The sequence below is a fragment of the Leptopilina heterotoma genome, unplaced genomic scaffold (genome assembly GCF_015476425.1).
Source record: "Leptopilina heterotoma isolate Lh14 unplaced genomic scaffold, ASM1547642v1 Lhet_384, whole genome shotgun sequence".
Classification (NCBI taxonomy): Eukaryota; Metazoa; Arthropoda; class Insecta; order Hymenoptera; family Figitidae; genus Leptopilina; species Leptopilina heterotoma.
Window position 1 is genome coordinate 780,865 of NW_025111057.1, and position 21,162 is coordinate 802,026.

Here is a 21,162-nt window from a genome sequence, read left to right on the forward strand (position 1 = left end):
GACGGTTGGTTAAACTCTGCATTTAATGGTTGGCTTGCAAAGTCGGGCCAACTGTGGGCACTAGTACTTGCCAAAGTTGGGCAAATTCTGGCAACCAAAACTTCGCTTGCCAAAGTTAGGCCAACCTTTGGCCAACCTTCAAACTCTGGCGGCCAACCTAAATTCGCACCTGTGTCACAGTGAGATTTTTTACACTTTACTCTTCAAAATTTTCTAGAGCCTACAAATTTTATTGGATTTTGATGTTCTTGGTCTTAAATGAAAGGGGATAAAATTTCTAAGAGATCCCTTTAAACCGATTTTGGAATTTATAATTGTTTATTTATTTTTTTGTTACTCAAAGTTAACAATTTACAATATTTTTTGTAAAAAATCCTTTTATTTTTCCATTGCACAAGATCGAAATCAATTTAAAATAGTCTAGTCTGACCACCTGACAAATAATAATGCATAATAACAACAAAGTTGTTGAGCCAAAATGTAGTTTAAGAGCTTGTCTGAAAAGAGCCAAATCGGTTCAGCGGTTTTTGAGATATCGTGTACACCGACTTAAAAACGTAGTTTTGAGAAAAACGAGTTTAAAGTTTCAAGACGAAAATATATCTATGACTTGACAGTTCAGAATCCAGTTTTTTACTAAAATTTTCCGATATTTTAAGGCAAGGAACCAATGTTTCTTGAATATATATTGAATCATAGCCTCCCTTGGTCGAGCGCGTGTAGCGTACAGTTCGAAGGCCCAACTGTAGTAAGATTTCATCAATAAACAGTGAAATTTTCTATTAAAAATTTGTATCTCCAAAGTAACTTATATTATTACTCGATTATTACAGAAGAAAATTTACTTCTAAAAACTAGAATTCAGAAGTAATTACATGTAGTCTGGAAATGAATAATTTTAATAGCAGGTTGTACTATACACGGCAAAAAAGTACGTAAAATTTTAATTGACTCCGTGCTTGACTTTTGGATACGACACAAAGTACTAGAAATATTCTAGCAGTTCTGCAAGAGAGTTTCAAAAGCAGTCATTGAAAATTTCTAGCACCTTGCTTGTTGAGAATTTCACTGACTTTCATTAATTTTGAAAGAAGTAAAATTTCTTATTAAAAATTGAAATTTAATATTTTACACCTTCTATAAATACTTATCTAATTTTGAAAACCAAAAATGTAACAACAAGATTTTTAAGTTTCGATAAATATTGATAAAAAATTGTATATAATCACAAAAACGAAGATGCAAATACAAAAGTTGTAGCAATATGGATGTGTGAGTGCGTGTAAATGTAAGTGTAGGAATGTGAGTGAGTTGGATTAGAGAATAGGAAGGGATATAATTACGGGGGAAATGAAATTTGTAAATTGAGTAAAAGCGCGACGATCAGTAATTGAGCCCGCGCGTGCAATAACAGCAAGTGCGCTCGGTCTGACTTTCCCAACCGCAATATCTACTTTGAGAGGAGTAGAAGAGGAAAAAATCTAGTCTCCTTATTGGCCAGATTTAGTCCCCACCTCGCAATTTGAAGTAGATACAGCGATTAGGAAAAACAGCCCGAGCGCACTTGCTGTTATTGCATGCGCGGGCTCAATTAAAGAAATAACGACTGTGAACACACGTATTATCAAATTCAAGTATAATACAACAGAATAAAGTTATTGCTTCAATTGCTTCATCCGATGTTAATGGCCGTACAATTGGTGATAAAAATCTCGAAGTAAGCAGCCCAGTAATAAGGGGTGAATTTAAGTGGATTGGTACTTTTATGCCCTTAAATTCCAAACCAATTCCGTTTTTGTCCGCAATCTTAATGAATTGCTTTTCTATTGTTAAGTTGATAATTTCTATCCAATTCAATTCTCTGTAACCACGTGACCAGAGTCTGAATTCACTTTAATGCCGTTTAAGGGAATCATTTGTAGTAGAGTTAGTGCCTTTTAATTAACATTGAATTCTTTAAAGGGCATTGAAGGGGTTTCAAATTCTGGTCACGTGGTTACAGAGAATTGAATTGGATAGAAATAATCAATTTAACAATAGAAAAGGAATTCATTAAGATTGCGGACAAAAACGGAATTGGTTTGGAATTTAAGAGCATAAAAGTACCAATCCACTTTAATTCACCCTTTATTACTGGGAGGTGAATAATCAACATTGGAATACAGGATCGGTGAACGATTAGCCAGTTATTGATGGATTGATTGATTGACATTGCTTCATAGAGGATCATATTTGGACCATTTTCCTTGCATTAAGGGGAGGGTATAGTTAATTCTGTGAAAAAATGGCATGTTTTCGTGATTTTTTTCGGCGCTCTGGTTAGAGCCAGTGTATTGGACAAATTTTACATTTATAGTACATCATTTAAAGATAATTTAGTCAAAATTTAAAAGCTATATGATGAGAAGGAACTGATTAACACGCGATTTCCGAAGACGCCTTAAAAAAAACCATTTTGCGGTGTTCACTGTAAGTCGAAGATGGATCATCCGTCAGTTTTGCTCGGATCTGCTTCCAATTTTCACACAATACTCTTGAAATATTGTAGATTAAAATAAAAAAAATAAAAAAAAAGCTAAAATACTATACCCTCCCCTTAAAGTGAGCGAAACGTTGTGAATGAGATGCGGAAGGATCAGTGAACAATTCGAGAGAAAATTCGTTTATATATGAGTAAGGTACCATATTCGCATATATAGTAAGTGCACGTTGCAATACTATTATTTATAAATATATTCAATTAATACTTGATTTGGTAACTATTGACGGACATTGTATATATTAGAGGAAAGATTATTTGTGTGTGTATGTGTGAATGTATTTTTTGTGAAGTGAATGGTGTGAATGCATATAAATAAAGAGATGATTGAATTATTAAATTGAAATATTTTAATTTGTAAAAGTTAATTTTGTAAAAACGGACGGAGATTTGAAGTAATATAAATTACACACTTGCTAATTGAATTTTAATTATTTTTATTTGTGAATATCATTACAAAGTATATCCATATAAACTTGTAAACGGTTATAAACCGTGCAACGTAAAATTAAAAAATTAATTTCTCACGAATATCAAAAAACACCTCTTTGCAGAATTTTTAATTTAAATATGTTTTGGAGAAAAAATTTTAAGGACTTCGAGTAAAAAAAATATGTAAAAATCATTGTTTAAAAATAAATTACTTATTTTTTTTGCAACTTACAAATGACCCCTAAGACAACAAAATGGCAAAGTATGAAGAAAATCTTAGATTCACAGTTTGCCCTGCTCATCAAACGCCCCTATACGCAACTTGAAGTTGTCTTAGATCTGTCGATAAAATTTTTTTCAACTAACTTAAAGAAGAATCAAATCATTTTCGATTTGATTGGTGTTCGTAAACCAACTTCAAATTACTTATAACTTTCCATAACCACTATTTTATTACAAAATTTAACTAATTTCTATCGCAAACAGGTAAATCGCATCCCTGCAGGCGGTTATTTAGGAGAATTGGCTCTTGTAACGCATAAACCTCGAGCTGCTTCGGCTTATGCTGTCGGTAACGTCAAATTGGCCTGTAAGTACATCAAATTAACTTTATTACAGGAATATAGGACCTTTTCAAATTCAAAATTCAAATTTTCGATAGATTTAAAATTTGTTTTCTTTTTGAAAATCGGTTCCCCAGTAGCACGTAATATTACAGCAATATTGAGAACACTGCTTTAACATTAGCAATATTATCTCAATGTTGTCAATGTTACTGGAAAATTACGTGCTACTGGGTTTGTTTATATATTAGAGTAACAGAAACCGGGTTTTATTTTGGAAAAGCAATTATTTTTGTTATTATATTAAATGTCAAACTTACCAAATTTTTGCATGCTTAAATTTTATACAAAAGTGTCTTTCCGAAAGTAAGTTCCAAAGTGAGATTTATTGATTAACAATGAGTAAAATAATAAAAGGGAATAATCAATGCAGTAATTACATTATGTAAATAAGATATATGTTTAAGTTTAATGAACATGATATTTGTAACTTAACCAAAAAATAATAAACGTTTTTAATTCATGTTTGAATAATCTTATAAAATTTTGGGTGCTTCTGATTGCTTTAATATTCTTTTTTAAACTGAATTACTTTTGTTACATTGTGAATTTGACTCAATAGAACACATGCATTTCTTAATGTGCTTATTAATAAATTCGATGGGATAATTATTATTAATTAGTATTTTTTCGACAAATTCAATATTTTTCTTATGGAATTTTTTATTCGAAAGCTTTATTGCCCTATCGACAAGATTGGATACTATGGCAATTTTTTGAGAAAAAGGATGTTTTGATTCATTGTTAATTGTTCGTCCGGAGAAAGTTGGTTTTTTATACCAGTCAGTTATAAGTTTATTATTTTCTTTAATTATAACATCTAAGAAGTTAATTGTATTATTTATTTCAGTTTCGTATGTAAATTGTAGTCTCTCGTCATAATTATTATATGTGTCAATCATCTCATGAACTCTATTTTCCGGTATGCAAGCAATATTGTCGTCAACAAACCTAAAAAAGAAAATCGGTTTAAACGATAACACAGGTCCACAAAAAAAATCGATGAAAGGTTCCTTTGACCAAACATGGTGTATTATATGTATTTTGGGTCGCTGAAACCGAATCTGAAGTCCGTTTGGCTCCATCACGTCAGGATTTTTTCCTAACCTCAAAATACATGTCGGATTTTGCATGACAAAAAAATTTTAAAATATTAACGAATTTAGCTTAATTTTGGGATACAGGGGTTTAGAGGGGTCCCTGATTACGAAATTAAAGGCAAATTTTCAAAATACAAAATGGCGGATCCAATATGGTGGCAAAATTTTCAAAAAATTCTTCAATTTTCAAGAAATTCTTCAATTTTTAAAAAATTTTGTATCGAGGGATTTTTGAGGTCACTGATTACGGAATTAAATGTAAATTTTCAAAATAAAAAATGGCGGTCAGAAAAAAATTCTTGAATTTTCATAAAACTTTGTACCGAGGGGTTTTTGGGGTCGCTCGTGGAAGCAGGCACACGATATAATTTGTAGGCAGCGACCCTAAAAACTTCTAGATACCAAGTTTTGTGAACATTAAAGAAATTGTTATACATCCGACAGCCATATTGAATTTTCTATTTTGTATTTTGATAATCTGACTTTAAATAAGTGATCAGCGACCCCAAAAACCCCTCGGTACCAAGTTTTATGAAAATTCAAGAATTTTTTTTTTACCGCCATTTTCTATTTTGAAAATTTACCTTTAATTTCGTAATCAGTGACCTCAAAAATCCCTCGATACAAAATTTTATAAAATTTGAACAATTTCTTGAAAATTGAAAATTTTTTTGAAAATTCAAGAGTTTTTTGAAAATTTTTACCGCCATATTGGATCCGCCATTTTGTATTTTAAAAATTTGCCTTTAATTTCGTAATCAGGGACCCCACAAAATTCCTCTATCCCAAAATTAAGCTAAATCCGTTAATATTTTAAAATTTTTTTCTATCACGCAAAATTCGACATGTATTTTGAGGTTAGGAAAAAATCCTGACGTGATGGAGCCAAACGGACTTCAGATTCGGTTTCAGCGGCCTAAAATACATATAATACACCATGTTTGGTGAAAGGAACCTTTCATCGATTTTTTTTGTGGACCTGTGTAATTTATCATTACAAACCGTTTCGAGGTCATCCATGACAATATCTGCAAACAATCCAGAAATGGATGAGCCTATAGGTGTACCATATATGTGATGATAATATTTGTTGTTAAATTTAAAAAATGTGTTGTTGAAAAGAAATTGACAAGAAATTGATGAAAGTTTTCTTGCCTTATGTTCCCAATCTTTAGGAAAAAACTTCATCTTTCCTAAATAAGTACAATATTCTAACTATTCCAACCAAAAATAAGAACATGAATCACAACTTGGTAATTAAAGGAAAAGATAAAAGTAAAAAATCTGAAATCACAAACTCGGTATATAAAATAGGATGCAAAAACTGTTCTGCATCTTATGTTGGACAAACGAAAAGAATGGTGGGTGTTCGTATTAATGAGCACAAAATTTCAAAAACAAATGTTGTTGCTGAACATATCAATTCACTTGGTCATGATTTTGATTGGGATGGATTTTTAGTACTAGATAAAGAAGGTTCATTTAAAAAACGCTTAATTTCTGAAATGATCCACATTAACTTAAAAAAAAATTCAATTAATAAAAAAGATGACACATTAAAACTTAGTAGTTATTATACTCATTTTCTCGATGAAAAGAAGGATTTATAATCAGCTGTCTTTTCAGTTTACCTTGACATTTCTCTTTCTTAGTTTTGTTTATCGATGGGACATATTGACCCCGAAAAATTGTAGATCGCCCACATTGCACAGTTTTTTCCGGGAAGTTTCCAGGAAATTTTCCATGTTAAGTTCGGAAATTTGTCGTGTTAAGTTCCTGGAAACTTCCAGAAAACTTGATATGTCTCAAGATTTAAAGTTTCCGCTGTTAACTTCCAGGAAATTATCATTGTAATTTTAAATTTTTAATCCTAAAAAATTTAAGGAAGTTTTTTTTGGAAGTTTCTCTAAAATTATTTCTGTTAATTTTACATTAATTATTATTTAAAATAATAATAATAATATTTATAATAATCGTAATAATAATAAATATTTAATAGTTACACAAAATGGGATTTTTTTATAAAAATAAAATTTTAAAAATTATTTAATTTACTTATTTTATACTTTTCCCGCAGTTGTTTCTACGTATTTTTGTTTTTGGAAACCTAATATTAAAGAAGACAAACTTGAAAATAAATTCGGGGGAACGGGGAATCGAACGCGGATTTCAACGGACGCAACGCAACTACCTAACCAACTACGCTAAACTAACACTTGTGTAGAAAAAAAAATCTTTCTCTTAAGGTACAAGTAATCTTATTGGTTGGTAAACATGAATGGCGAGAAAATTTTTAAGTTTTATTCTCATAATTCAAGTATTTCTTATATAATTGTTACATTTTCATTCTTATGGCGATTAATAATTTTAAATAGTGATTATTACTGATTATTTTGTATATGAGAATAATCAAACAAGTAATATAAACAGTTTTAATACTTGGAATCAAGATATATTAAATAGAAGTTCTTCTTTATCTTCTTTCTTTATCTAATTTTAAAATTACCTTTTATTGTCAAAGATTACATTTATTATTATTATTGTTGTTATTGAATAATTATTAAATTATTATTATTATTATTTTTTTTTTTTTGCTTAGGGACTTTTGGGAAATCTGCCTACAGATACCTTGGATTCCGCGCTCCAAGGTTATGTGGGGTTGGTATGATAAAACAAAAGAAAATAAAAAAAAAGAAAAATAAATCTATAAAAAATTAAATTTAATACACTGGCGACCTACTACCAGCCCGACCCACTAAAACCCGTAACCCTTCTTCTGGAGCCCTTTACCCTCCCTCGGAACTGTCGTAAGACTTTAGCCTTCGAGGGTGGCGCTCCAACTCTGTCGCTAATGCGACCTTCTTCTTCTCACTGCGGTTTTCCTGCGTCCGTAGTTAAAAAGATGATTAAAACTATTTCATAGTCTAAGCGGAATTTACAGCACGACAATAATAAAAAAAAACAAAAATTTTTAAGAAGTTTAAAAAGTCAAAAGATAAAATTACAAACGGATATATAAAAAAAAGAAAAAATAAACGCGTATAAAATATTGAAAACATAAAACTGTACAAAGATGAATAAAAAACACAAACAATTAAAAAATGTATAAGGACAAAGAAGTCACAAAATAAATTAATAAAAACAAACAAACGAATTAAAAGCTGTTTAAATTACGCTTTTTGGCGGCCGTCGAGATCCTTCCTCGACATAACCGAGATTATGAAGTTCTCGACTTGCCGCCAATTGTCTTCTGACTGGGTCATCAGCGATACCATGTTCTCCGGTGTAACTTGACTGTTTACACCTTCAAACATGGCCCGCCTCTCCAAGTCCCATTTCTTGCATGAGAAGAGGGTGTGCTCCGCGTTGTCCTCAGGGAACTGTCAATATGCACACACCTCGTCCTCGCGTAAGGGTACGGTCCCATGATGAGCAGAAAACAGAATGCAAAGCAGAATTTCGTGAGTGCAAAAGAGAAAGTCAGATATCACTATCCTTTCCACTCTCACGAAATTCTGCTTTGCATTGTGTTTTCTGCTCATCATGGGACCGTACCCTAATTTAAAGCGACACAGGTACGAGTTAAAACACCCGTCACCTGTGAGCGTCTGAGTCATATAATAGGAAACCTGACCGTGTTTCCTATTTATCCAGGTGGCGAGTGCCGGGATAAGGCGATAAGTCCATCGACCTTTTCCCTCACCATCCCATCTTTATTGCCATCTTTCTATGAGCCTGTGCCTCGCTTCTTTGCGGATCAGGTCCTTGCTTGGTCTTATTTCCTCATCCAAGGAACTGCTTTCTTTAGAAAAGAGAAACATTTCTTCCCTTTCCCTCGCCAAAAGATCTGCTGGCGGGACACTTGCAAGGACCTTCACAGCACTCGTAGATACCGTCTTATATGCAGAGATGATACGCGTTGTTATCGATCTCTGCGCAGACAGTACCTTTTCACAGATGGTTACACATCTTTTACTCCTTAGGGATGGGACCCACGCTGGTGCTGCATAGAGCATTTTAGCGTGGGCGACACTCGCCACTAGTCTTCTTTTTTGTTCACGGGGTCCGCCTACATTTGGCATTAACCGTGAAAGATTAGCCGCACACTCGATCGCCTTATTTGACGCCGTAGCCATGTGGTGGTGGAAGTTTAACCTTCCATCCAACTCCACATCAAGGTATTTAATTTTTTTACTCCACTTGACCTCGAATCCGTCTATCACGATTCGTGGGAGCTCAAAACCACGTCTGTCTGTGACCAGCAGTGCCTCGGTCTTTTCCAGGTCCATTTCAAGACCTCTGGTATCCAGCCAGCTTTTTGCTAGTCGCAGACATTCGTTCACCAATGTCCCAAGAGCCTCCTCACTTTCGGCAGTGCACACGAACAACGCGTCGTCCGCAAAGCCAATGATCACCGCACCTTCGGGTAGATCCATTCGCAGAAAATCATCGTAAGATACATTCCATACAAATGGACCCACCCTCGAGCCTTCAGAAGCCCCACGCTGCATCTCTTCCTTGAGAGTGCAGGTGTCTCCCTCATATATAACCCACCTGTCGCTAAGATAATTATCCATTATCCGCAACAAGTAGGGCGGCATGTTTTTCTTTTCCATCGACTCGATGAGATCTTTCCATCTTGCGGAATTAAACGCGTTGCGTATGTCAATTGCTACCAACGCGCAGAAGCTCTTCTTTTTTCCGGGTCCCAACTTGTTTTTTCCTGCTTTGGCTATGTCCACAACTGCCTGGATGGCATCAACTGTGGACTTGCCTTTACGGAAACCAAATTGGTGATCCGATAGACTATTCTCTCCGGTCAAGTGGCTTTGCATTCTCTGCAGAACCATATCCTCTAGAAGTCTACCCATCGTATCTAGCAGGCATATAGGCCTGTATGATAAGACTTTATCTAGAGGTTTTTCACCTTTCCTCAGGAGGACTAACCTCTGTCGCTTCCAGTCGCGGAAGAACTCTCCTCTCTCAAGGCAAAGATTGAAGCATTGAAGCAGAATCTGGGGTGAAGTGTCGATTACCAACTTTAGGATCTCGTTACTTATCCCATCGATTCCAGGCGCCTTGCCTGTTTTCAATCTTTTGCCTGCTTTTTGTAGTTCACTAAGTGTGAAGAGTTCATCCTCTTTGACTTTGCAAAAACTCCAGTCCCTTCTAAGGTATGGCTCTGCAGGAGGAAACAAAGAATTTATTATCTTTCTGACCCAATCGGGATTGTCCAGGCCGGGGGTCTTTTGCCTCGCCGCTAATTTCTTAGTAACGATTTTAAAAGCCAGACCCCATGGGTCCTTATCGACTTTCTCGATTAGGTCCTTCCAGCTACGGCGTCGCGACTTGCGGATCTCTTTCTTGAGGTTCTTTTTCGCCTCCTTGAAAGCCTCTTTCAGCAAGGGATCTCCCTTAGATCGGGTATATGTCCTTCTTGCTTTGAGGCATTCCTTCCTCAAGGAGGCTAGCTCCTCTGACCACCAGTGCAAGGATTTTCTTACGAGAATGTCGCCTTTGCGTGGCATTGACGCATTGCAAGCGGTGACTATCATGTTCCTCACCGCTCGCACCTCCCTATCCAGACTGCTCGGCCTGTTCACTTTTCCTTGTCGAGTCTCTTCATATTTCACGAGGAGGTCTTGCGACTAGGAGCATCCTGTCTTTTTCCTCCTCGTGTGTCTCCCATCGAGACTGAGAACTCAATGTACTGGTGGTCACTTGCGGTATATTCCTCAGAGACCCGCCAGTCGGTTATGCGGCTAAATAGTTTAGACGATGCGATTGTTAGATCTATAATTGATCCGATCGCACCTCGTCTAGAAGTCCATCTATTACCTCGGTTTACAGCTAATAAGTCGGTTCTGGAGATCATTTCTCCAATACGAATTCCTCTCTTGTCGAGTCTCGTTTCACCCCACTCTGGCGACTTTGCGTTAAAATCGCCAGTGATGATGACATCCAGCCTGGATTCTGTGAGGCTCGTTTCTAGGTCTTCGATATTGGCTTCGAAGTTTGTCAGTGGGTCGTTGGGTGAAAAGTAGCAGCTATACATACGTATATTAGTTACCTCTATCCACACGAACCCACTGCTCGTCTCCAGAAACTTGTCAACCCGCAATTCTGGGTTGCACAGCTTTATGGCGGCTCTCTTCGCCTTATCCTGATACCAAGGGGCAAGGTCGCTTCCTTGATACTGCTCACTGCAGAACAGGATATCGACCTCATTTTCACTTGCTGTTTGCAATAGGAGCAACTGTGCATCCTTACTTGTATGCAGGTTGACCTGCAAAAATTTTAAGGATTTGCTCTTTTAATCTTTTGCAGTTCTTCCCTGTAAACCAGGCAGGCTCTCTTTCCGGAATCATGATCCGTTTCTGGCTTCCCCAGGTCCAAGCACGTAAGGCACTTCGGCTTAACGACACAGCTCTTCGCGAGGTGTCCCTCTCCGCCGCATCTCCGACAGTTTTTGCTTCTGTCGGGGCCTTTGCAGGTTCGGGTAGAGTGTCCGTAAGCTAAGCACTTTTGGCACCTAGCTACTTCAACATGCTCGCGAATTGGAGCATTTATCCAGCCGATTTTGATTCGGCCAAGTTTAAGCAGAATGTCACTTTCTGCTTCTGCCAAGCGGATTAGAGCAACCTTAGTTCCTCTGTAGCGCGGCAATAATTTGCACTCCATAGTCAGGTTGGATTTACTAGAGGTATGACCTCGGCCTCGCCATGCAGGGCCAAGGACAGACTCTCCGCAAATTTTAAGGTCTCTTCACCCTTTTTCACTATCAGGAGAACCTCCTGTTTAAAGGTTCTCCTGATTTTATGAATTACGGTACCAGTGTCTTTTGGTTTAACCTTTGATTTTATCAGCGGCAAGATACCCTCATAAAATTTTGGGCTTCTTGCCGTGATCTTTACCGCTTCCGTGGTTCTAAGCTTCAAAGGGTGTTTTGAGAGCTCTTTTTTCTCGCCTGGGGGCTTTTTTCTTAGAGGCCGTTCCCTTCTCTTTCCAACAACCTTAAAGCCGTCCTCATTGTCCGCTCCGTCTTTTAAGACGGTCTCGGCATACGTCTTACTAGGACTACTTGAGGACGCCTCTTTTGCTTCAACTAGCGACTCAGGATTAAGCTGTGGAGCATCCTTTCGCTTAATCCTCTTTTCACTTTGAGTCGCTTGTTGTGGACTCTTATTCGGGCTTCCGCCTTCCCTGGAGCGCTTGCTCACCTTCTTTGCCTTATTACAATCTGCAGCTGCTGCACTATCCAAAGTTGCAGCAGCACTCCTCGTTTGCCTTGGAGTTCCAACAGCTGGAGTCCGTGGCTCCTGATCCCTGAACGGTTCAGGGATAAAACGCAGATTCCTACAAATTGTAAAGAACGCACCCTCTAAAACCGCCACGCCACGACTGACGTTCTTTTGGCGTTTGAATGCTTGACGCACACTCTTGAAAATTCCGGGAATAGCCAGGAACTGATTGGCGACATTTGATTCGTAGCATGTCAGCTGGCTATCTATTTGGCTACCTCCAAAATCCTTGGAGCCATCTGCACCGACTATCGGGCTTGCACCCGATCAGAATCGGTGGTGGGATTACCCTCTTTCGAGGTACCCACTTGGAGTATTTCATTTAAAATCTTGTCCATTACATTCATTTTTTTTATTTCTTTGTCCCGTGTCGAGGGAACGATCGAGCCTAAACAGGGTACTACCATCTGGCCAAGATGGGCCCTGAACCGCCTCCGTTAGTTACATAGACGTTATAGCATTGCCGGAGCATTGATGCGACGTCTATGATATCCAAGGGCACGTGAACATGTATGTTCGGACGTGGAGGTCGATTTGTCTCTCCAAGATAGCAGAAAGTTTCCGCAAAGGGAGTGCATCCTGGTATCTCTACACAGAGTTTACCCTCATTATTATTATTATTATTATTATTATTTTTTTTTTTTTTTTTTTTTGCTTAGGGACTTTTGGGAAATCTGCCTACAGATACCTTGGATTCCGCACTCCAAGGTTATGTGGGGTTGGTAAAATAAGAAAAAAAAAAAAAAAAGGGAATATAAAAAAAGATAAATAAAGAAATGTTATAAGAAATTTAATTAACTGGCGACCTACTACCAGCCCGACCCACTAAAACCCGTAACCCTTCTTTTGGAGCCCTTTACCCTCCCTCGGAACTGTCGTAAGACTTTAGCCTTCGAGGGAGGCGCTCCATCTCTATCGCTGCTGCGACTTTGTTCTGTGTCTGCGGTTCTCCTGCGTCAATAGTTAAAAAATTTAAAACTATTTCAATGTAAAAGCGGAATTAACAGCACAACAACAATAAAAAACAAAATTTTTTAAGAAGTTTAAAAAGTCAAAAGATAAAATTATAAACGGATATATAAAAAAAAGAAAAAATAAACGCGTATAAAATATTGAAAACAAAACTGTACAAACATGAATAAAAAAACACACACAATTAAAAAATGTATATGGACAAATAAATCACAAAATAAATTAATAAAAAACAAATAAACAAATTAAAAGCTGTTTAAATTACGCTTTTTGGCGGCCGTCGAGATCCTTCCTCGACATAACCGAGATTATGAAGTTCTCGACTTTCCGCCAATTATCTGCTGACTGGGTCATCAGCGATACCATGTTCTCCGGTGTAACTTGACTGTTTACACCTTCGAACATGGCCCGCCTCTCCAAGTCCCATTTTTTGCATGAGAAGAGGGTGTGCTCCGCGTTGTCCTCAGGGAACTGGCAATATGCACACACCTCGTCCTCGCGTAATTTAAAGCGACACAGGTACGAGTTAAAACACCCGTGACCTGTGAGCGCCTGAGTCAAATAATAGGAGACTTCTCCATGTTTTCGGTTTATCCAGGTGGTGAGTGTTGGAATCAGACGATAGGTCCATCTACCCTTTTCCTCCCTATCCCATCTGTCCTGCCATGTCTCGATAAGTCTGTTTCTCGCGTATTTGCGGATGTAGTCCTTGCTAGGTCTTTTCTCTTCTGGGTACTCGGGATTATTTCTTCTTTTAAAAAGAAGAAATACTTCCTCCCTTTCCCTTGCCATAAGATCTGCCGGCGGGACACTTGCAAGGACTTGCACAGCGCTCGTCGAGACCGTCTTATACGCAGAAACGATACGGGTAGTAACACATCTCTGCGCAGACAGCATATTATCGCAAATGGTTTTGCTTCTTGTTTTAAGTGAGGGAGCCCACGCTGCTGCTGCGTAAAACAGCTTAGCGTGGGCAACACTAACCACAGTCTCCTTTTCCTTTCACGTGGTCCGCGAACGTTTGGCATAAGTCGTGCCAAGTCTGACGCACACTTTATCGCCTTATTCAAGGCCGTCGCTATATGGTAATGGAAGTTTAACCTTCCATCGAGCTCCACTCCTAAATACTTAATATGTTTACTCCACTTGACCTCGAATTCGTCTATCACGATTCGTGGGAAACTATAACCACGTCTGTCTGTGACGAGCAGAGCTTCGGTTTTTTCCAAGGCCATTTGAAGACCTCTGGCATCCAACCAGCTTTTAACTCGCCGCAGACATTCGTTCACCAATGTCCCAAGGGCTTCCTCGCTTTCGGCTGAGCACACGACCAACGCATCGTCCGCAAAGCCGATGATGACCGCGCCTTCAGGTAGACCCATTCGCAGGAAGTTATCATAGGATACATTCCACACGAATGGTCCCACCCTCGAGCCTTGGGGGGCACCACTTTGCATCTCTTCCTTCAGAGTCCAGTTGTCCCCCTCATAGATTACCCACCTGTCGCTAAGATAATCATTCATTATCCGTAGTGTTGCATTCGATCGAGAAATCGCTCGAAAAAAACGAGAAATCTCGTGAAGAAGACAATGAAAACAATTGAATGTGATTTATCATTCAATTTTTTTCATTGTCTTCTTCACGAGATTTCTCGTTTTTTTCGAGCGATTTCTCGATCGAATGCAACACTAATTATCCGCAACAAGTAGGGCGGTATTCTCTTCTCCATCATCGACTGGATGAGATCTTTCCATCGTGCGGAGTTAAACGCGTTACGTATGTCAATAGCCACCAATGCGCAGAAGCCCTTCTTCTTCTTTGGTCCCAATTTGTTTTTTCCCGCTTTGGCTATGTCCACAACTGCCTGAATGGCATCAACCGTGGACCTGCCTTTGCGAAAACCAAATTGGTAATCGGATAGACTATTCTTTCCGGTCAAATGGGTTTGCATTCTCTGCAGAACCATATCCTCTAGAAGTTTACCCATCGTATCTAACAGGCAAATAGGCCTGTACGACGAGACTTTATCCAGAGGTTTTTCGCCTTTTCTTAGGAGGACTAGCCTCTGCCGCTTCCAGTCGCGGAAGAACTCTCCTTTCTCAAGGCAAAGATTGAAACATCGGAGCAGAATCTGGGGTGAAGTGTCGATAACCAATTTTAGGATCTCGTTACTTATCCCATCGATTCCAGGCGCCTTGCCTGTTTTCAATCTTCTACCTGCATTTCTCAATTCTGTAAGAGTGAAGAGTTCCTCCTCACCGACTTCGCAGGTACTCCAGTCCTTCCTAACCCACGGTTCTGCAGGAGGAAATAGAGCTTTTATAATCCTTCTGACCCAATCGGGATTGTCCAGGCCGGGGGTCTTTTGCCTCGTTCCTAATTTCTTAGTAACGATTTTAAAAGCCAGACCCCATGGGTCCTTCTCGACATCATCAATTAGGTCTTTCCAGCAACGGCGTTGTGACGCTTGAATCTCTTTTTTCAGGCTTTTCTTGGCCTCCTTAAATACTTCCTTTAGCAAAGGATCTCCCTTAGAACGGGTATAATTCCTTCTAGCTTTGAAGCACGCTTTCCGCAAGGAGGCCAGAGCATCCGACCACCAGTGCACCGAGCTTTTTCGTGAAGCGGTACACCTGCGACGCGGCATAGATGCATCGCAGGCAGCGGTGATGGTTTTCCTCACCGCTCGTACCTCTGCATCCAGGGTATTTGGCCTCTGCACCCAACCCAATTCCTCAATGAGGCGGGATTCTTCCAGGGATCGGACAAATTTCTCCTTATCGATTTTCTTCACATTCCAGGAGAGGCGTTTTCGACACGGTGCTTCCTGTCTTCCACCATTTCCTGTGTCTCCCACTGAGACTGAAAACTCGATGTACTGGTGGTCACTTGCGGTATACTCCTCAGAGACTCGCCATTCGTTAATGCGTCTGAATAGAGGAGATGATGCAATCGTAAGATCAATGATCGATCCAATTGCACCCCTCCTAAACGTCCATGTCCTTCCCCGGTTCACAATCGTTAAATTGCTCCTGGAGACCATTTCTCCGATCACTCTGCCTCTTTTATCGAGCCTTGACTCGCCCCACTCCGGCGACTTAGCATTAAAATCCCCGGTGACGAGTACATCCAGCTTGGATTCTCTAAGGCTCGACTCGAGTTCCTGAATGTCATCTTCGAAGTCCGTCAGTGCATCGTTTGGCGAGAAGTAGCAGCTGTACATACGTATGCCCGCAGCCTCTACCCAAACGAATCCACTGCTCGTCTCCAGATACCTTGCAACCCGCAGCTCAGGATTGCACACTTGAACAGCGGCCCTACCTGATTTATCCTGGTACCAGGGAGCGAGATCGTTTTTCCTGTGTTGCTCGCTGCAGAACAGGATGTCGATCCCTTTTTCCTTGACCGTCTGCATCAGGAGGGCCTGCGCCGTCCTGCAGGTGTGCAGGTTGACCTGCAGAAACTTTAAGGGTTTGCCTTTTTATGCCTCTGCAGCAATTCCCTGTAAACCAGACAAGAGCTTTTCCCGGATATATGGACAATATCTGTCTTTCCTAAATCTGTGCATGTTAAACACTTAGGTTGTTCGACGGAACAGTTCTTTGCCATGTGACCCTCACCGCCGCATCTCCGACAGTATTATTATTATTATTATTATTATTATTTTTATTTTTATTTTTATTTTTATTTTTATTATTATTATTATTATTATTATTATTATTATTATTATTATTATTTTAAATAATAATTAATGTAAAATTAACAGAAATAATTTTAGAGAAACTTCCAAAAAAAAAAAACTTCCTTAAATTTTTCAGGAAATTTCCACTTCTTTTTTCCAGGAAAATTACAATGATAATTTCCTGGAAGTTAACAGCGGAAAATTTAAATCTTAAGACATATCAAGTTTCCTGGAAGTTTCCAGGAACTTAACACGACAAATTTCCGAACTTAACATGGGAAATTTCCTGGAAACTTCCCGGAAAAAACTGTGCTATGTGGGCGTTCACTCGTACTTGTCTGTATATTTGTTTAGTAACATATTGTAACCGTAGCGACAAAGATGTGCCTATCTTAATTTATAATTTTAATTTTTTAATTTTCTTTTTTTCGGTAAATATTTTATTTTTTAATTTTTATTGTTAATCAAAAAATTGTAAAAAACTTTTTTTAAATATTTTGTTTTATAATAAATTATAGTTCTGAAGAGGACAGCTGTGCTGCCGAAACGTAAAAAAAATTGAATTTTTTTATTTTCCTTGACTCGGAATGATCGTTAAATTTCACTATTTATTAAAATAGGACTGAGTGATAGAATCATCTCTACTCTTAATAATAGATAAATCGGTTGATTCGTTTAGTCACAAGAGTAAAAAGACCGTTAGTATTGCCGGTTTGCCCCACTCTCTCCTATAAAAAATTGTCATTTAAACAATTAAGAATTGTAAACAAAAAATGTGATAACTTATTTAAATTGAGTTTATTTAACCAATATAAGATTGCTGAGTGATAAATTTATTAAGTTTAAACAAGTAATTATAACAAATTATTTAGTAATATTAATAGATGTAATTGTTATTTAGTACAATTATTAAATTTAACAATTACTTTATTTAAATGATTTAATGCATCCAAGCAATTATACATTTTTAGTGTATTTTAATTTAACTGTTTTGTCAATAATAGAATAGTACAATTTTCATTACCAGGTGGCGAAAACGCTAAGTTTTCATAAATAAGATTAAGTCTTTCAGTTATAAATACAGACAATTGTAATTGGACAAAAACTCGGTACTCGGAGGTTTTTGGAATTGCTGATTACGAATCTAAGTTTTTATTTTTTTTACATTTTGTTGTATTTTTTTTTATTTCTTTTGCATTTTTCTTTGCTTGTAGTCTGTTTTCTATGGCACATATTATTAAAACTAAGAAGGATCTCTTAGTCAACTATTTATAAGGCTGATTCTAAAAAAATCGAAATTGATGTCCTTAATGATTTCTGTAAATCAGGATCGTCAATTATGAAAAGTTATTTTTTTAAATAAAACTACTGTACTAGATGTTCGAATTTATGGAACAAATTTATTTTTTATATGATAAACAAAAAAGATATGTCCAAGAAATTACCCTGAAAATCATTCCCTCACTATGTCCCAATTGCTAAAGGGCTAATATTACTATCCATATGACTATAACTTTCTGCAATTTTGAACTCAAAATTCGCTTTTTTGGGGGAGTTATGGAGGGGGAAAGCAAAATCAAAAAACTTATTTTTCTCGAAAACTACTAAAGCGATTTTAATAAAATTTTAAGAGGTTGTAAATATAGATATGACGATTTTAGAAAAAAAAATCAAAATTTTTTTTCAAACAAAATTTTTAAAAAAATTTTTTGAAATTTTTAAAATATTTTTTTAGGGATATTTTTTGAAGTGACCACTTTCTCTTTTGTTGTAAAAAGTACCTTATAATGTCCCCTTTAACATATATTTTTTCCAAATTTTTTAAAAATATAGTTTTTGAGTAAAATGTTAAAAACCATGGTCATGCTATTTGTCACGTACGGTAATGCCCATATATATATATATATGTATATGGGCATTACCGTACGTGACAAATAGCATGAAAATGGTTTTTAACATTTTACTCAAAAACTATATTTTTAAAAAATTTGGAAAAAATATATGTTAAAAGGGACATTATAAGGTACTTTTTACAACAAAAGAGAAAGTGGTCACTTCAAAAAATAACCCTAAAAAAAATTTTGACTTTTTTTCTAAAATCGTCTTATCTATATTTACAACCTCTTAAAATTTCATTAAAATCGGTTATGTAGTTTTCGAGTAATATAAGTTTTTTGATTTTGCTTTCCCCCTCCATAACTCCCCCTAAAAAGCGAATTTTGAGTTCAAAATTGCAGAAAGTTATAGTCATGGATAGTAATATATGGGCCAAATTTGAGAAAAATAGATGCGGGGGCAGTTTTTGCACACTTAACCCCCTAAGCCCTTTGAAGAGAATTATTAACTCAAAACATAAAATTCCTTACAAATTGTTGGTTATCTTATTTTTTACAAAGATAGTATTGACTGTAACTACATAAGTTTGTAATTTAAAAAAGCTAATGGAAATATTTTTAATTATACTTCAAAATTTGTCCTTGAAAAACTTATCATTCCCTCACCGTTTTAAAACAGTGTGATTATGGAGCAAAATTTGAAGACCTACGAAGCCCTGCTTTAATTTTTTTCAAAGTTGTCAACATTGTCATTGACAACATACACTAGAGTGAATGGTTGTAGGAAGGATGTTTTGTTAAAACTAATTTGTCAATAAGTTTGTTAAATGTTACATTTTTTAACGTCATTCCCTTATTTGCGTTCTATAACGCTAAGCACTTTTTTATTTAATAATCATAGTATCTTTGCATGTGGTTCAAGTAGTAATATCGTACTTTTCTTCGTACATAAGAAAGTAAGGTTATGTTTTTGAGATTATGGTCATTTTGTTTCGTTTCGTCATTCCCTCATAATATTTTTTGATGAGGGAATGATCCTTGTTAGGGAATGATGTATTTTTTAATAAGTGCACTGAAAAAAATATATTTATGGTACTGCCATAAATATAGCCAATTCTCACATATTATATTGGTGGATATATTTTACTTAGGAATTCATTTGGGAATTTATTTCTACTTAAATTCCTAAGTAAAATCCCATGTAAATCCCCACGTAGGAAACCACATGGAATCCTACGTGGTATTCCACATGGTTTCCTTAGTAATGTTAAAGATTACTGTCGCTCCTATACTTTCACCGCTAGGTGGCGAAAGTGACTTCTCTCGCTGTTGAGACGATTCTGGAAGTATATAAAAGCTGAGAACCTGTAGCAGAGAGGACGTGTTTCAAATGATCGTTTTTTTACTTTTTTGATGACTTGTAACACTAATACGATTTATTATTTAATTTTTTATTAAATAATTTTTAATCCTTTGAAAATTTCTTCATTGGATCTTTAATAAAATACTATGTGATATCTCATTAAATCCTAGGTGAAATCTTGCATGAAATGCTATGTCAATTCCCATATAAAATCCTATGTGAAATCCCTTGTAAAATTCCAAGTGGATTCCCATGTAGGGATATTCAATAAGGCGGATAATGTTTTTCACATGGGATTTGGTTTAGGATTTGACATGGGAAAATCATTATAAATAAATGATACTGTTTTTCACTTGGGGATTGACTTGGGAAAATAATTATAAATAAATGATACTGTTTTTCTCGCATGAAATTCGGTTTAGGATTTGACTGGGAAAAACATGTGGGATTTGATATGGTTTTATGCATAGATGAACTGTTCAAATTCCCCATGTCTATTCCTAACTAAAATCCTGTCTCAATTTACCATATGGTTTGACATGGGAAACCACATGGTAAACCACGTGGTTTCCTTCATGGAAGTAGGGTTTTACATGGTTTTTGACATAGGATCCCATGTGGTTTCCCATATGGGGATTTTCAATAGGGTTATACCTTCATTTTCAGAAAATTTTTTTATCTTTATATTCAATTTAAACTCAAAAAAGTTAGGGACCATGATAATATTTAAATCAAATAAGGCATAAACTATACGGTTTGTGAAAAAGAATTCAATAATGAGTTAAAAAAAATTGATCAATTTGGAAAAGCCATTTTCGACATTTTTTTAGAATCAGCCTTATATGAGATTCCAGAAAACATTTTCTCTCTGCTAAATCGCATAAATACTCATCCTTCTATGGCATTGCAAAATTTTCGATTGAAAATCTTAGAAGAGTCGGTGAATCGTAAAGTCCCACAATTGAAAGGAAGAAAACGTTGACACGAATTTCTTTAATCACAAAAAAAAAATAAAAAAAATGGAACTAAAATCTCGTCACTTCCTCGCTGTTGATTCCGGGTAACGCTAAAAACGAGTAAGAAGATCCGCCATATTGGCTCCAACATTTCGAATTTTTTGAAAATGATCTTAGATTCTTAATCAGCGATTCTAAAAACCTCCGAGTACCAAGTTTCAGTCCCATTGAACGATTTTTTATTTCTTATGTCCGCTATATTGGATCCGCAATTTTGAAATTTTTTAAATTGACCTCAGATTCGTAAGCAGCGCCTCCAGAAACCCCCGAGTACCAAGTTTCAGTCGAATTGAATGACT

At 36.7% G+C, this 21,162-nt stretch overlaps 1 protein-coding gene across 2 annotated transcripts in view; it reads left to right on the plus strand.

The window, feature by feature from the left end:
- The window catches only part of LOC122505980 (cAMP-dependent protein kinase type II regulatory subunit), a 214,285-nt gene that overhangs the window by 171,610 nt on the left and 21,513 nt on the right, over positions 1–21,162 (plus strand). For both annotated transcript variants that reach the window (XM_043617907.1, XM_043617906.1), the window contains one exon: positions 3,458–3,560. In XM_043617907.1, the coding sequence (XP_043473842.1) occupies positions 3,458–3,560 (103 nt within the window). The remainder of the gene's footprint in view (positions 1–3,457; positions 3,561–21,162) is intronic.